Genomic DNA, 18,322 nt, shown 5'->3' with positions numbered 1-18,322 from the left:
AGGCGGTTTACATAGGCAGGCTGTTTAAATCTCCGTAGGGATTTTTACAATTAAAGAAAGGTTCTATCTTTCAAGAACCACACAACATTTCAGATGGAACTTTTTCGGTCTGTTATCACTTTCTGGCCTCCTCCCACATAGACCTTTGGCCTGATTCAGTGGGGCTCTTCTTATGTTCTTAAAGTGAGCAGATAGGACCCTTCTCTGAGGGGCCTACAGTCTAGATATGGACTCAAGAGAGACAACTGAGAGAGGGAAGAGGGATAGAACCCATGTTCACAATTAGTATGTGAACCAAGCCGAATTTGACTTAAATCCAACTGCTTCAGTTTACCTGAATTTGAAATCCTACAAATGTTATTTGGAGGAAAACTCCCTGAAACACAAAGACCTTCAAAGAAATCTGCGTAGACTTGGGCTCCTGCATAGTGTAAGGCAAGACAGGAGCAAAGTATTTATGAAGTTAGTTGGTATTTTGTCATTGACTTTAACAAGATCTGAATTTGAGCCTGAGGCTGCATTCTTCAATTCAGCTACATGTGCTGACACTCATTGCCTTCATTGAGATTAAAGATGTGTAACCAAGTGTGAGTTTGCAAACCAAAACTGTAGTCCGCAAACCAGTTAAGATACATTTTTTAATGTTATGAAATGATCCAGTACAGTGGTTCCCAAATTGATGGGTTGTAACCCACCAGGGTAACTGGAAGCAGGGCATTCCCCTTTAAGGGGAATGACCCTGCTCTGATGGCAGCCACGGTGCTGCAGTGATTGTGGTGCTGCAGCTGCCAAGGAACCTTTTTACTTATCTTGAGGGACAGTGCTGACTTCCTGCAGAGTCCTGGAGGCTCACAGCCCCCTCTGATCTCTGCTGCCTTTATCTCTGATCTAAAGCTACTTCCCCCCTCCCCCGAAAACTAGAAATAGCTTTAGAATGGAGATAAGGGCTTTTTACTGCAGCTGCAGAGGAGATCAGAGGGGGCTACAAGCCTCCAGGACCCTGCAGGAGGCCAGCACTGCCCACCAGGTAAGCAAAAAAGTCCATCACTGTCCCCCTTCCGTCCCCACCCATACAAACATTTGCCTGGTTCCCAGCTCCCCTGTAGGAGTTTGGGAACCACTGATCTAGTACCCTTGGTATTAAAGCAGTGATTCCCAAACTTTTTAGCACTGGGACCCACTTTTTCAAAATGACACTATCGGGACCCACCAAGCTTTACAAAACTAAAAAACCATTTCACCTTGCCAGCTGTTCAAGCCTCTATATTTATTCCTCCTACTATGGTGGAGAGGGGCCACCCTCTGGAGCATTCATTGAGCTCCAATGGATCAGGACCATTGTGTGGCCTTATGTTCCCCTTTGCCTGTCCTTCCATAGGATCCCAGGCATGTTTGCCTACTCATGAGTAAACACACACATGTGGCTCAGTATCACTTTCCATAGGGGGTCAATATGTTTTCCTTGACAGCTGGGGGGGGTGTTTTGGGGGGCTGCATTCATCAAACAGGGACCATTCTGATGGTGTTTCATTCCTCTCAGCCTGCCCTTTCACGTGGACTAAGGCACGGTTGCCTACTCATCCACGTGCGATTCAGTTTCACTTTCTGTAGGGCTCAATACATTTCCTCTTCAGCTATCAGACTGTCAGTTTTACAACCCAATGAGGTTCTGAGCCACTGGTGGGTCATAACCCACAGTTTGGGAAAAGCTGGTGTTAAAAGGATTAAACAAAATGACTTCATTCCCAGTTTTCTGGCTTAACTAGTAAGTGGACCATACTGCCTGAATGCAAGGAGGATATTTTCATTGATGTGTAATAATGTGGGATTAGGCCTGCTGGTTAGAATACGTTGTTCCTTCTAAATGCCAGAGAAGTCAAACCTAAATGAAATTTTTTGAGGTGGGCCAGCTGGAGAAACACGTGGAGCTCCACTCTGCCTCTGGCTGACTTCATAGCCCTTTTAACAAACAGGCACCCTCCGTAAAAGAGAGCCTTGGAAGCCTACATAAGGAGTATTCCATCTTTATGTTGTAGAAGTGCTGACAAGATTCAAACTCAGGGAAGCAAGGGACAGCTCTCTTGCCTCTCTCTCCCTAGCCTCCTAAAAATAGCCCAGGCAAGAGGTCCATCAAGAAATGGATCCTTCCTTCCCTTTGCCCTAAGAAAGTTAAAGAACTCTCTGATGGGGAGTGGCCACTACTTTCTGACACTCAATCCTGCCCATGATGTCACTGCCCTCACTTAAATAAGAAGGGGCAACACCAGGGAGTGAGGACCACTCTCAGGGATTCAGACAGCTTGTGGCTATTCCCGCCAGCCTCCGTGCTGCTCTCCTCCTCCTTCCTTGCAACTCTCTCCATCATGGTGGGTTCAAAAGAAAATTAAGCTCTGCATAGTGAGCCAGTGGTTTAAGCTAACATTGTGATCTCCAAATTTGTATGGTGATATAGTTTAAGACAGTCAGTCAGCAAACTAATGTGGTGTGCACTTTATTAGTGTAAGGTCCTGCCACACCAGGCAGAAATGCATATTGGTTGATCTTTAGTGTTAATAGGATGTTGTTTGGATTATTTGGGAAATATTGTCTAATGCAATAGCTTGCACATTGCCTATAGCTATATAATGGGGTGGATATTATTAGCAGTAGATGATCAGTGTTTGCTAAAATATCTGTGCCCCATAATTCAGATGCACGACCCATCTGTGAACCAGCAATGGTTCATAATGACACATTTAGAATAAATGCCTAAAAGACAAATCTGTTTTTAAACCGACTGCTTTATTAGTTCTTGCTAATGTAATGGTGGTTGTGCAATGATATTTCCAATTACCTTCAGGTTCACTTATAATGCACAGACATTACAAAATGTAGTGTGGTACTGTAACACATTTCTCTGAAACGATGAAAAGTATTTGACTGCTTAGCTTATGGATCACAGAGTCCTTCTGTGTGTCTTAATATCCATATTCGTCTTTCTGACTACATAGATACATAGCAATAACCTTCAAATACTTGTAGTTCAGTTATTAACAACATTCATGGCCTTCTTAACTCATGCAGAAGGATGTTAGCAATAGAGTATGTGCATTTTTTTCTGTTACTGTAACTTTTTTTCAAAAGTACTAGTTGTTTTTTTCTTTTTCCTCTCTTTTGCCAACTGCAGTCCTTCAGCGCTGATCAGGTTGCTGGTAAGTGGAACACAAATTTAGCTTCCTGAGTGTTGGTGTGATTTACTGCACAAAACATCAAATGTTAGATGCTCATTAGTTTAAATAGGCATTGTTCTATTAGTAGCCTGGTGGAATCTCAGCTACTCTTGAAACATCAATCTGTCTTTTTGGCATCTTGGGAAGATGTCTCAAGGTGCAAGCTGGATGCTGTAAATTCCAACAAATTTTTTTTAAGGGCTTTTTTGTGATTCATTTCTTTCTAACAGATTGAGTTCTCCAAGGATCAACAGGATGGTAAGTTTGGGGGTATAGTCAGTTACATACAAATCACATTTTCATGTTAGGTGCAACTGGAATATACCCACTGGCATAAACAAATATGCATTATTGACTTGAACTGAACCATGTAAGATGCACCAGCAAAATATCAGGCCATAGAATAGATTTCCAAGTCAATTCTTTAAATGTGCATGTGCTGCCATTGAGTACATGAAAGCAAATATAACAGACTATTTTGTCTTTTGTTCCAGGCTCATACTCCTTCCTAGAAAGGCAGAGGATGATAGAAGGGGGGTTTAAACCAAGGAAGAAAGCAAAAAAGTGCTTAAAGCTGCTTTTAAAGCTGCCCATTAGCAAACGGATGGTAAACTCAGGACAGTACAGCGAATGCATACATATCGCTCCTTCCTAGGAAATGTTCAGGAGAAAAAAAAAGTATTTCACTGTAAAAACAGAACAGTACAATCCAATCTACTCACAAATAAATCCATTAGGTACAATGACGCTTAGTCCTAGGTAACTGTGTATAGAATTGCAGCCTAAAGCCACAATCCTATGCACACTTTCCTGGGAGCAAGCCCCATTGAGCATAATGGGACTTACTTTTGAGTAGACCTGCTTAGGCTTGGGCTGTAAATAATTTAACTAAAAAAATTCTGTGTCATTATCTACCTTTGCAATTCTGTGCATGTTAATCTCAGGAAATTGAATGTTGCAACCAAAAGTATTTGATAGCTTTGTTATAGCTGGTGTGTGTATAGCTGGTATGGCTTCATTCTGGTAATGATTTTTTGTAACAATAGATTATTCACCTGTGCTTGTCAGACAAAAAGAAAAAAAAAAAGACCAGGCCACAATCCTATACACACTTACCTGGGAGTGAGTCCCATTGACCTATGTATGTCTACTCAGAATAAAAACCCATTGAATTCAGTGGGGCTTACTTCCAGAGGAGTGTATATAGAATTACAACCTTAATTCTGAGCAGACATGCATAGAATTGAGTTGTAAGTTAATGGTTCTAATTTCTAATATTGAGATAAACTTTTGTTTTAACCCATTGAAAAATTAATGTGTGATTCAGTTTAAATCAAAACAATTCCTTGAACAATAGCAGAATTCTAAGCCTGCCAGTCCTGTAGTAAAGCGTAAGTGTTAGAAATCATCCCCAAACCCACACTAATACAGCATAAAAACACATGGCATAATGGTTGCATCACAGGTACAGTAGATATGATAGCAGACATACGTAAGATACAGGTATCAAAAATTCGTTAGATATGAGGTTCACATCTGGCAATAAATGCCATGTATTAAGTGATTTTCATATGAAGGTTTGAAAAATGTTCCAGTGACTTTCCCAAATGTGGTGTCTTACTAATTTCTGACCCTTCTGTGAAGGTCTGAAAAGATATACATCAGTAAATGTTTACTGGTGCCTATATATGATTATCACTCTTCCCTGATATATGTCTCCAAACTGGGAAAATTTTGAAGTGTTTACAAACCTTATCTGTATTGTCAGCATCCCTCTTTAAAGACATTCACCAGATTTTGGGCATTCACTATAACATTTACATTGCTGTGCCATCCATCATGATCAATTGCCTTTAATCAAAATCAACAAATAGCAAGATTATGTAATATTGTTTTGAAATATGTCCTTATTCCATTCAATGCCTATCTATCTATCTATCTATCTATCTATCTATCTATCTATCTATCTATCTATCGAGAGAGAGAGAGAGAGAGAGAGAGAGAGAGAGAGAGAGAGAGAGAGAGATGTTGGCTGCAACATACATTTGATTTTATAATATCTCTCTTCTGCTTTCAACCCTGCATTATCACATCCACACTAAAAGGCAATCTTTGCAGTTATTTGTTAAATTTCCCATTGTCTTTCTGGAATGATTTGGGTTAAACTTGAAATTGTGGTCATTTCCTTGAACTTACCAAAGTAAAAACTGAACAAGTAAATGTTCTTCAGCACTAATGTTTATAGTTAGTGAAGCAATGTTTTTCCTCTTCAAATTAATTATTTCTAAATGAAGCTGCCTTCTGCTGTGATCAAGTTCTGTTTTATAAAAGAAATGATTTATTAAAAAAACTATTTTATAAAAAACTCTTTAAAAAGTAGAAGGATGAAGCAAATGGGGGGGGGGCATCCAAGAGTAAGTCAGATTCTGTTTTTCTGTTGCTGCAGTGTAACTTTAATTGATGAACTCTGTCCAGCATGAAGGCTGCAACCCTATTACACGTTCCTGGAGTAAGCCCCACTGAACACAGAGGAATTTACTTTTGACTAACATGCATAGGATTGCATTACTAAGGGTAAAATGAGAATTCCAGCTCTCACTCTAAGTACTTTCCCCACATGTGCATGCCCACAGACATACAAGTTTAGAAAAAGTCAACCTCATGTAAAAACACAATCTTTTTTTATTGTTGTTTTCTCCGTAAGGGTCTTTTGTAGAGGGAGAGCAACCTCAGTGGTATTGTCTTGCATTGTGTAAAACAGAAAAATCTCCAGCCTTTGAGCAACTGTTTCAACAATGCCCACCTGTTGTTAAGCCGTGATTATACTAATGTAAAGTACAAAGTGAGCAAAAGCAATTGGAGAAATAGAAGAACATACTTGAAAGCATAATTTATTTTACCTGATCTATGTGATAAATACATGCAAAATTAACAACTGAGCCAATATTATTTGGAGCCACATTCTAGACTGTCGCCACCAGTGTACGTGGACAGCTGATTTCATTTTTTGGCAGTAGATGAAAGACAGGGAATGTTTTTCTTACTTCCCTCAAAATGGATATTCTTAATGAATTGAGAGGCTAATGCATTTGAAAAAATGCAAAGAGCTGATGATGAGATCTCGCTGTGGTGTAAATGAGGTTGTTTGCAGCTACTGGGGAAATATCAAATGTGGGCGCTGAAGTACGGTGTGTAGCAGCCTCCTCTCTACAGCTCTAAAAGGCCAAAACGTATGAGCTGTAAGAGGAGAGGGCTAGCAATAGAAATGTCCGGCAGGTTTCAATGCATCAGACAGTGAGGAGACTCATATCAGATATATTGGGTTACAGTCCAGCAACCGTTATACATCCTGCCTCAGCAATTTAGAAGAGTGCTAAGAAGTGCCTTCAGGCAGTATAAAGAGGGCTGGAGCAAGCACCAAAATAGTACAGCTTCACAAGCACCTGGGAAAAATGAATGAGGGCTATGGGCCCAATCCTATCCAACTTGACAGTGCTGATGCAGCTCCAGTGCAGCCCTGAGGAAAGGGAACAAATGTTCCCTTACCTTGAGGAGGCCTCTAGGGCTGTCCCCCCACCACAGGATGCAGGCTATGTACCACTGGCACCACTGCATCATTGCTGGAAAGTAGGAAAGGATTGGGCTTACCGATCTTGCCTTTGAGCCACAAGACAGAAAGAGCAATGTTTACACCTGTGCACGCTTGCACATGTGTACACACTCAGAATGAGTGAGCACACTCAAAAATGAATGGCTTGTCATGTGTGCTGTGGCTTCCAAATTGATGCCAGATTGGCATTTCAGAGGAGTCTATATAGCAGCGGAATGTAGGTGACACTAAGATGTTAAAGAAGGCCTTATAAATGTTGTACAATAGGAAGAGAAGCGCAGGTTAACCAGTGTTTCATGTGCCTGAGTTCACAACAGATTGGTAACAAAACAGCAGATGAAGTCTGTGATGTTTTGCTTTTCTCCAGGATCTGCTTGCTTTCCCATATGAATCATGTATTTTGCTGCTCTGCCCATCATGATATTTTGTTTTCAAGACAAAATGCCTGGTATTCTTAGCTGGCTGAGATGTCAAATCCTGTTTCAAGTGTTGAGTCATTCAGCTCCCTGGAATGGCCATTGCAGCAACGTTACAAGACTCTGCCCTGGTTCCTATGAGTAAAAATCCCCCGTGTGGAACAGCCTCATTGCTGCAGCCATGAGGGGGAAATAATACCAAGCTGGGACATCCACACTGCTGAGGTCTAATTTCTTTCCCTCAAAAGCAAGGAGGGCAGCTGGTATGGAGAAATCACATGATGGAGTCCCCTGGGATTCAGTGCTAGTATGGATGCCCCAGCTCTACTTCCTCCACATGTTTGTAGAAACATGGCTGCTTCGTGCGGGAGGATGTTCAAATGCATGAACTTGGGCTCTGTTATAAATAATCTTTACGTGTTATTTCTGTTTTTTAAAGGGCAAGATATTCAGAGGGTTGTTGAATTACCCCTTGGTTGGCAACCTTCAGTCTCGAGAGACTATGGTATAAGGCTACAGCACCCAGTATTCCCAGGCGGTCTCCTATCCAAGTACTAACCCCTTACAACTGACTTGATCTCACTTTAATCTGTGGCCCATCCCGTGCATAAGAATTGTTCTCTTAAGGTTCTATACGTATTCACAACACAACATATACATGGGTCCAAGTACACCATGAGCAATTTTTTGCCTATCCATGTACAAAATTTTAGCGAGATGCTGACTACTCACACAGCTGCCTATAACAACACTTCCCAGATCATTTGACATAAATTATACAACTGTCAAAATGTTTGAAGACATGAAAAGAACAGGAGGGCTTATGTTACCTATTTGGGTTGGCTGCATAGATAACTTAATTATTCTGAAACGCAGTCAGTTCTTGTTATCTGCTAAGGTTAAAATTCCTGGAAAATCTAGTGGATACTGAATCATTGAGCCTATGGGGAGAATGGGGTTAGGTTCCAGAGGACCCTCTTCACCATACATTTTATGAACTTAATGAAATGCATCTTAACTTGAAGTGTATGGGGATGGGTGATAGCAAGGGCTCATCAACATCTCCAACATCTGATGTTTCCTTCTCTGTGTTGGCTATCCTTAAATGCCTTGAAGATTGTGATGATAGCGATTCCTCCATTCAGCTGGAGTCCCCGAGATGGTGCCCAACATGGTGGAGCAAGTCTGGAGGCAGACATAAATGTGTCTGACGATTCTCAATGGGCCAATACCAATGCCCGTTTGATGTAGAAAATTGACCCCAAATTAGTATAATTGACTGGGTGCAATTACTGCAAATTTTCCTATGTAGACCATATACTGTATAGTCATCTCTTCCTTCCCTCCCCCTGCCCCCCCCCGTTCGCATGGCACTGGTGGTGCCTTCTGCTTATAAGGAGACCACTGTCTTTTCCTCCCCCTCCTTCAGCAACCTCTTTCACCCCTACCTGCCTGCTTGTGGCTGCACTGAGCGCTGCCCCCTCCCCTGCCTTGAGTGCACTGGCACAGTATTCACAGGTAATGAGAACACAGATAGCAAATTCGCATATAAAGAGAACTGGCTGTATCTTTAGAGAAAGAGAACAAAAGAGTCATTTTACAAAACAGTTTAAATTACTGTATATGATTCAGAATACTGGACTTATAGCCTACAAGTACAAAACAAGCAGGGACTATGAAAGATTTTCAAAGACATTTTCTAAAAAATCAAAAAAATCAAATGACTTAAGGTGCAATCTTAACCAACTTTCCAGCACCAAGGTAAGGACAATGCAGCTCCAAGGTAAAAGAACAAACACCTCCTTTACCTTGAGGAGGCCTCTGTGTCTGCCATCCAACTGCAGGACGCAGCATATGTCCCCGTGGCACAGCTATGTCAGCATGGGAAAGTTGGTTAGGATTTCGGCCTTACTCAGCTTCTGTCACTTTTCTAAGTTAGCGTCCTCAGGAAACATTTCCATCAAGGTCAATAAATCTACCCCAGAGTCATAGTCTTGAGTATTGTAACCTTAGGGAAGCTGTTGATGAGCAGCAACAGCAATCAGTGTTGTCCAGCTAGGGAGTTGGGTAGGGATCTGGGTTCAAAACTTCTCTCACTCTTGGACTCACTTTGTAATCTTGGGCAAGTCCACACACGGGCCATTTGCAACACTGCATTCTGAACTCAGTGACAGACTTTTTTTTTTTAGATCAGTTCTCTTGTTCAAGGATACCCTCTGGAAGAGTTGCTTGGATGACTAATTCCCATGGGCCATTTCTACCTGGAGATACTCATGTAATTGCTTTTGGAAGCCCGCCAACCAATGCACACAGAATCTTGCCTGAATGAGCATTTGAGATTTCAGACTGCCCCCAGTAGCGTAGCTAGAGGGGGGGAAAGTAAGTACTTGCAGGCGCTGCAACACGCTGTGTAAGTGCCCCCTCCCACTCACCATCGAAGCCATTCCGGGCAACATGCAGGAGGTGCTGTTTGGTTTGGCAAGTGCTCATGCATTGCCATCGCTGTCCAGAATGGCTCGGATGGTGAGGGGGAAGAACTGCTTACAGTGCCTGCAGTTCTTACTGTTTTGCCCCCCTCTAGCTATGCTACTGACTACCCCACTTGTAAAACTTCTATCACTGTGGTGTTAGGAAGCACAGCAAGGCAAATTTTATAAAACACCTTCACAGAAGAAGTGTAATACATAATACGAATTATTTTACCTCTACAGTCAATGCAAACATCGCTGCACCAAAAGGAGTATTACTAAACTACCATAAATACAGCCAAGTTTTTTGGAGAAGTTACAGCAGTTATTTACCTTGGAAATGAGTCATTTTGGATCCCCTTAAATGGATACAGCTCAGCTAAAAGATCTTAAGGCTATTAGAGATGGGGGGAAGGCTAAAATAGCTTTGCTTGAGACTGCCGGTCATTTGGCAAATGCAGTGCCACAGAGAATATGGATGAAAGAGAACTTGCATCTGTCAATATTGTTGGTGCCATGAATGATATTCACTAGTCTGTGGGTATGTTGTTGGCTCTGGTAACTCTTGTGTTCCCTTCTTGCAGACTTTAAGGAGGCATTCCTCCTCTTCGACAGGACTGGTGAAGGCAAGATCACCCTGAGCCAGGTTGGAGATGTCATCCGGGCTCTGGGACAGAACCCCACTAATGTTGAGGTCAAGAAGATCTTGGGCAACCCCAGCAATGAGGGTAATGACTCTTCTGTGGTCTAGTAGGTCTTCTTAATCTTTAAAACAGGGGTGCTCACACTTTTTTGGCTCGAGAGCTACTTTGAAACCCAGCAAGGCCCGGAGATCTACCGGGGGGAAGGAAGCATCTGACAGACACCCCCTTTAATGTATGGAGCCCCTGCTGGAGTCTAGTCAGTTTCGTCAGTTTTGTTGCTGCATGCCTGAAGAGCAGCTAAAGTGTCAGTTTCAGTTTAGTGTCAGCTAAATATGTCAGTTTCGTCTAGTCACTAGACGAAACTGACATATTAACAGTTTGGAGAGACAGGGCTCCACGATCTACTCATTTTGCCTCACGATCTACCAGTAGATCGCGATCCACCTATTGAGCACCCCTGCTTTAAAACCTATCTACCTTCCCACTAGCCTTACATTTGGTGGTTTTATTTTTCCTCCTGGAAAACTGATCATGTACTGTGCCAGATGAGCAGTCTAAGAAGCCTGGAACTGACTATTTGGAGATCTGATCTGTACTCTCCTGGCAATCTAAGCCAAAGTCTACTATGCACACTTGGGAGTAAACTGATGAAACAAGTTGCAGACCCAGCTTTTACGACCTCTCCCAATGGCATACTCACCCATGCTTTTGGAAGTTTGTGTGTGCAACAGCTGCCACTTCATGGTGCCCAGAAACCAGGCAGCAAATGCACACAAGTCATCCCTCATGCTGCCACCTGTAGCCACAGCGATCATGGTGAAAGAGGACTCGAGCCCAACTGGAAACTCGAGCCCAGTTTCCAGTTAGCTTTCCCAGTCCGACACCCACTGGGAAGGCTTACCAGAAGGCAGTGGGGAGCAAGCATTAACTTTCTTGATGTAACAGTTCTGGGGTGTGTAGCCTTTGATGTCGCATCAGTGGCACATAAGACATCTGTGAATTGTTAAATGAACTGTACAGTGGACTGAGGGAAGATGCTTTTTGCTACATGAACTAGACAGCAATGCTATGCCCACTTACCTGTGAGTAAGCCACACTGAACATTATGGAACTTCCAGTTAAACATGCATAGGATTACACTGTTCAATGCCTTTTTTTGCATAGCATTTATGCACATGTGAGTGAGTGAGTGAGTGAGTGAGTGAGTGAGTGAGTGAGTGAGTTTCTTTTAAAATAGTATTTGAAACAATATTTGATTATTGTTATTACTAAGAGTTTCTGGATGTATGTGAAGGAGTCCAGTGCCTTTTCAGCTCAACAGGCTTATAATAGAGGGGTGATTTGGGTGTGATCCAACTTACACTTTATATTCCTGATGTTTTTAATGGGAAAGACCTGAGCATGTGCTCAGGACACAGCTTGAAGGCACACAATGCAGCAACGTTGCTGAAGCTGAGCAAGTCAGAGGGTCAATCCTATCCAACTTTGCAGTCCGTAGACAAGGGAACAACTGTTCCCTTACCTTATGGAGGCCTCCATAACTACCCTCTCACCACAGGATGCAACGCAAACCCTATTGGCATGGCTACAACAAAGCTGGAAAGCTGGATAGGATTTGGCCCTAAGTCTGATCAGTGTCTAGATAGGAGGCTGCCTAGGAACTTGTGACTTACACAGCCTTGCACTGTGGAAAAAAAGAAAAAAAAAGTAGGATATAGGTTTAATGAATAAACTTTTCTGTTGAAAGTGTAGGGATTTATAGTGCTGAATGTTAGTTAGATCATGCCTATTGTAAGAGCCTCTGTTAAAAATAATATTATGAAAGACCAGTTGCACATCAGAACTCACAACTCCAAGTTTCTCTTTTTAAGTTGATTGCCAGACTTACCAGTTTGACAGCACTGTAAGAAAAGCCATATTACAGTATTTTATCAGCAACAAAACAAACATTATAAACCACAACTACCCCCCCCCCAAATCCCTCATGTCCATCTCTAGTGAAAGCACGGACGCCGTTAAAGATATTAAAAGCACAATTTCTTCATTCATTCACCATCTTCCAGTTAATCGACAGGTCCTGCTTTCAAGCACTGTATGCTTTTAATTCTATTTAGAAATGGGGTCGTGTGTGCCAACCATTAAATTAAGATGCCTGTAAAAGCCTATACAGAATGTAGAGTTACCTCTTTTTATGTAAATGTAGCAAACCCCCCCCCCCCCCCCGCCCGGCTGATAGGTACAACAACAAGCAAAGGAAATTGTTCAGTGCTATTGCCAGCTTGAGAACTTTCCTGGAGGTGTTTTGAAAGAAGAATAATTAATTTGTGAAGATGGTTGTGTGGTGGGAAGGAGTCCAAATCGCAGCATGGCCATTCGGAAGAAGAACTCTTTAAAATGCCACAACTGTATGTGGAAAAGGTACTGATAACACAGTGTTGTCTCCTTTTACAGAGATGAATGCTAAGAAGATTGGGTTTGAAGAGTTCCTGCCCATGTTGCAAGCAGCTGCCAATAATAAAGATCAGGGTAGCTTTGAAGACTTTGTTGAAGGTTTACGTGTCTTCGACAAGGAGGGGAACGGAACAGTCATGGGTGCTGAACTTCGCCACGTATTGGCCACTCTGGGTAAGAGACTATACACAGCCATCCAGCATGACAGGTGTACCAATACAGGTAGATTACCCCTTATCCAGGTATCCAAAATCCAGACTATTCTGAAATCCAGCTATTTTTGTCCAAGACTTGTTTTCTGTAGTGTGACCACTAGAAGCAAGGCCTCTGAGAGGAATTTTATCCGGGGGTATAAAGTTTCTTTTGGGCCCCTTTACAAAGGGAGAGGGGTGAAACAGAGTGGGGGAGGGTGGAGATGGGCAAGCAGAATGGGGTCAGGGAGGGGCAAAACAGGATAGGGGGAGGGTGGCGAGAGCTGGAAAAGCCTTTGGAGCCCAGTTCTACCCACCCATGTGGCACCGGCAGCTAGATACAATAATATAGAAAACCAAACACACTGCTAAATCTCTCTAAAATCTTTCAAATATAGAAAATAATTGCAGGAAATTAGCATCATCATATTTAGGCTCACACTAGAATGGAAAGTGTCCTGTGCGAACCAAAACTTGCTTCCGAAGCAGCTGCAGTCTTGCAGCTGTGTCCCTGAGCTCCTCCCCACTCGTTCATGGTTAGCAGATCCACAAGCCAAGGTGCTACTGTAGCAGGCCAGTTTGCTCCCAGATTTGACACTGTGCCAAGGAGTGTCATGTTTGCATTCCTGGGCCCAGCATATATAGCTTGCCAGTAGCTGCAGTCGCACACTCGTTGTAGTGTCCCCAGCATCCCGTGATGGCAACAAGTCTTAGAGAGGAAAATGTAACATCCCAGGAAATTTCTGGGAAACCCTGGCCTCTGAGCGGCCCGCTTGGAGGCAGGCTGTGCAGCATGGCCTTTCCCAGTTTGAAGAGACACTTGGCCAACAGTCTGAGGCTAAGAAGCAAAGAAGGAAGGCCCATAGCCAGGGAGACAGGCCAGGGACAGACTGCACTTGCTCCCAGTGTGGAAGGGATTGTCACTCCCGAATCGGCCTTTTCAGCCACACTAGACGCTGTTCCAGAACCACCTTTCAGAGCGCGATACCATAGTCTTTCGAGACTGAAGGTTGCCAACTAACTAACTCCTTTGGTTCCTGGGTCCCCTTTTTGACCCTGGGCCTGGGTACAAATTACCCCTTTACCCCCCCCCCTTTCCTAGGCCCTGACTAGAAGGTCTTGTTCTCATTCCCATGTACAGTGTAGGTACAAGCTGTAAGTTCCGTTCTCTGCTCTGTGGTGTGTACCTATGTGGACATTGTTGAAAAATGTCAGAGAGGCCACCCAAGACCCATGTGGGTACAGTGAAAAGAGCAAGAAGAGGCATTTCTCATTATATTTATGCCATTATTCAAAAATCCAGACAAATCCAAAATCCAGACACCTTCCTATTCCAATAAGTCCAGATAAGGGATACTTAACCTGTACTACAAATTGAACTCATAGAACCGAAGTTATCATGGCTTTCGCCATATAAACTGGGATTGTAGCTTGGTCAGAGCATTGCAGGTTTTCTGCTGAGGGACATAACCTTCCCCACACCTTCCCACAGACAGATCTAAACTTGAAGGCAGGTCAAAACTGGTTCATGGGAAGGTTTGTCTGTCCCTTGCTCCCATGCAGAGTTGGTGACTGCAGCTGAATTCCAAAGAATTATTGGGCCAGGCAGCCTATGGAGATGGCTTTAGTTTCTTTCCTTTTCCCTCCACTAAAGCTGCAGAGTTGATGCCCCTTAATGGGTTTAAGTTGGGTTAAGTTAATGTTGGATTCCAGCTGCAGTTGCCAGGGGTGAGGCAGTCATTTGAATGCTGATGCTACATGGAGAACTTGACACAGATCTGTTGTGGGTACTTAAAAAAAAAAAAGTAGATTTGTGGTGATCTATTATAAAGGTCATTTGTCCTGGGCTCTGCATGTGATTTCAGGATTTTGACCATCTCATCATAAAGCACCCTTGCTTGGAGGTCAACACAGATTGCCTCAGCACAGAAAGGTGCCTGGCACAGAAAGAGTATTGAGATGGACTAGGATTAACCTATGCAGAGCTGGTTCTGAACACTGATGTTAAGCTGAGAGGGACCTACGCAGTTAGAATGGAGTATTGCTGCAGTACACTGGAACTCAAGTGCCTGCAAGACTGGATTACTGTAACATGCTATGCGTGGGGCTGTCCTCAGAGACAGTTCGGTAGTTGCAGTTAGTGCAGAATGCTGCAGCCCGGATGGTTACTGGGCTAGGCAGTTTGATTCTGTTGGACCACTACTTCTGCAACGACACTGGCTGCCCAATTCAAGGTGCTGGTATTGATCTTTAAAGCCCTTCACAGTTTGGGTGCAGGTTATCTGAGGGACCGCCTTCCCTCATACATTCTGACCCATCCCCTTAGGTCATCTGAGAAGGCTCTCCTAAGAGAGCCACCATTACCCCAAGTCTTTGAGTTGGGTTGCTAACTATGTTTCAGGTGAAAAGATGAAGGAAGAAGAAGTAGAAGAGCTGATGAAAGGGCAAGAAGACTCTAATGGCTGCATCAACTATGAGGGTAAGTGCCACTATTCAACAGGGAATTGTTTTACTTGTACTTTTCTAATGTAAGGTTTTCTGTTCATAGTAAAATACAGAGGTATTCGTCAAAGCCCTAGCACCTGATGATGTCACAACGTGACATTGAAGGAGAGCCTCCCCCTTGAAGGAGAGCTTCCACAGGAGAAGGAATAGGGGCGTGAAGCCGCCAGCGCCTTCTCCTCTGAGGAGAACCTCCTTTTTGCACAAGTGAAACACTCCACCACAATGACATGTTTATCTTTACAGGTGAAGTCTCCTGTCATTACAGTACTAGCCATATTTTGATGAGCAGTTAGGAGCAGGCAGCAGTCTACCCTTCAGTAGGCAGAGATGTGATTTCCAGAGGGGAGGGTTAGTGCGGAAACAAGAAGGCCCATATAATGGGGAAAAAAATGCCAAGGGAAGAGAGTTGGTCTGAAAGAAAGCATTCATTTTAATGGAAAAGGCTCAAGGTGATTGATATTGCAGTTGGGCAAATAATGAGGGGGCACGTCAGTAATGAAGCTGAGGAAGCAAAACAGTAAGCTACTCGCCGTGTAAATGGCCTCACCCACTTGGCATCAGGGTCATTTTGGGCAGCGACAGCAACACGCTAGAGACGCTGTTTGGTTCGGCGACTGCCTGTGTGTTGCCGTCACTACCCAGAATGGCTCCGATGGCAAGTGTGAAGGGTCGCTTACACGGCACATTGTGGTGCCTGCAGTACTTACCATTTGCCCCCCCCAGCTATGCTACTGAACCGGTGCCATAAACTGCACAAAGGAAGGCATTGGTGAAGCATTAGCAAATCCTTACCAACCTTTTCCACACCAACTATAGATATATCCTGGTTACCTGGCAAGAGCTAATTTGTGCCCCAGAGGACTAATTTGTGCCCCATTTAACCTAATGTCTCATGGTTAAATCCAAATTAATTTTGGATTAATTAACCTACATTTTAGGCTTCACTTTAAGTTGGCGTCTTACTCTGCATTGCGTTGCACTGATAGTGGGTTCATTCTCAATTGAGAACTCTCATTTGATAGGTATTATATTATACTTTATTTTTACCCTGCCTTTCTCCCCGAAAGGACTCATGGTACTATGTCTAAAATGGAGTTTAGCAGAGTTTAAAGGCTGATGTGCGAATGTTATCACCTGCTCCTTTGAAGGAGTCAGTCCCTCTGGAATCTAGTGGAAGTCATTATTAAGGAATTGTTGTGAACAGTCAATTTTATCCCTTCTAACGTGATGCCAATTATTATTTCACAGCATTTGTGAAGCACATCATGTCTATCTAAATGAACTTCTCAAGACACACAGTTTGGTAAGTTCTGTATGTAGATTTGGTCACCTTGTGTCCCTTTGCAACTTGCTTTAGTAGCTTTTGTTACCTCTGTGCAGCTAGTAATAGCACTGAGCAGCTCTGAATGATGTTCCTTCCAGCATCATATGCCTTTGTTTAGGCAAAAGAGTGATAAGGGCTGTATTGGTTTATAATATGAGAAGTTTTAATAAGGAAGAAAAGGAATCTGCACATGGGGCCCTTGTGGCACCTAGAAGTTTTAAGAACCTAGTTGTATTTGCTGAAATCACCTGGGAACTTCATGGGTGATGTGCTGAACATTTTAGAAGAAGGGCATCATACAAATGTAGTTGAATGAAGAGGGCATAATCCACCAAAGTAAATCACATTTTAGTCCCAAGTCTCTCTCCCTTTGAAATTAATGAAATATAAAAGTGTTTAACTTTGGCTGGATCATTTTCATAATTCTTATCTGTAGCACTGACTTGCTCTGTGATTTTGGTCAATTTGTTCATGTATAGCTTTTCAGTCTCCAAAGTAAATAATACAAATGCTGGTGTTTTGGTCACATTTCCAGTTTCACCCTGATCTCCTAATAACCCAGCACTAAAGCTTAGGAGCATGTTGGTCTCATTGGTGGAGTGGAAAATTTAAATGGGGGAGATTCCAAGTTAGTTTGACTGTGACAGCAAGTTACAATGATCCTCCATTCCTTCATCTTGTAAATGAGATTATCCCTGCCTACATCATAGGGTTGTCGTACAGAGTAGTGACAAAAGAAATATTATTTGTTAAAAATCTAAATATATCCAAATATAATCTAAATATATTTTTTTCCTGGCTTATTTTTTTGTTCAAAAAAATATAGCTCTAATGTTATTTGTTTGTGTTTTTTTCACAGAACAAGATCAGCGGGCACTTGAAATTTACAAATCTAGGACATTATTGCTCTATCCATCAACACCCCCCTGGAACCAAAGGACTGCACTATATGCCTCGCAACCACCCCTTTTTTAAAGCCGTCGGCATGAATCAACTATCATATCTCAAAATTTTTACACTGCACAGATAAAACACTTGCTGAGGCAAGTGAGAGGGACTATGTTGCCACAGCTGTCAAACCCAGTAATCTTTTTTCCATGTTGTCTACCATGAAAGCCATGTATGTTCTTGGCGGAAAAAAAATCTGACAATAAATCCATGTGGTCAGTGTATGGCTGGAAAATCTTCCTTTACTCCAATATGTTCAGATCCCAAACATCATCCAAGTCTTAATTTATTTTATCTATATGTTGTATTCCATACAATAAATGTTTTATGAAAAAAGGATTTTCCCTGGGGGGTTGGTTTGCTTAGTCTGGATCAAAAAAAGACTTTTTACTGTGGTTGGGCTGGGAGAAGGTGTGGCATTTGGAACAGTTCTCCAGTAGTTTCAGAATTTTCCTTTCAAAAACACTGAATTGCTTTGAAGTTGGAATCTGTTGTTTTGATCTGCGTTTGCATTCTTCACTAGTCATTGAAGGGACAGGTGGCAGCTGACAAACAA

The 18,322-nt window shown here is 42.6% G+C and overlaps 1 protein-coding gene across 1 annotated transcript in view; it reads left to right on the top strand.

Annotated features, from left to right (window-relative positions):
- Positions 1–17,925, top strand: part of MYL1 (myosin light chain 1) — a 42,828-nt gene extending 24,903 nt beyond the window's left edge. Inside the window, exons 2-7 of the mRNA XM_066636728.1 lie at positions 3,440–3,467; positions 10,288–10,431; positions 12,799–12,972; positions 15,391–15,468; positions 16,743–16,797; positions 17,678–17,925. Of these exons, the coding sequence (XP_066492825.1) occupies positions 3,440–3,467; positions 10,288–10,431; positions 12,799–12,972; positions 15,391–15,468; positions 16,743–16,771 (453 nt within the window). The 3' untranslated portion in view covers positions 16,772–16,797; positions 17,678–17,925. The remainder of the gene's footprint in view (positions 1–3,439; positions 3,468–10,287; positions 10,432–12,798; positions 12,973–15,390; positions 15,469–16,742; positions 16,798–17,677) is intronic.
- Positions 17,926–18,322: the final 397 nt, after the last annotated feature.

This window comes from Tiliqua scincoides, chromosome 1 (genome assembly GCF_035046505.1).
Source record: "Tiliqua scincoides isolate rTilSci1 chromosome 1, rTilSci1.hap2, whole genome shotgun sequence".
NCBI classification, from domain to species: domain Eukaryota; kingdom Metazoa; phylum Chordata; class Lepidosauria; order Squamata; family Scincidae; genus Tiliqua; species Tiliqua scincoides.
This window is presented reverse-complemented; position numbering and strand designations above follow the sequence as displayed.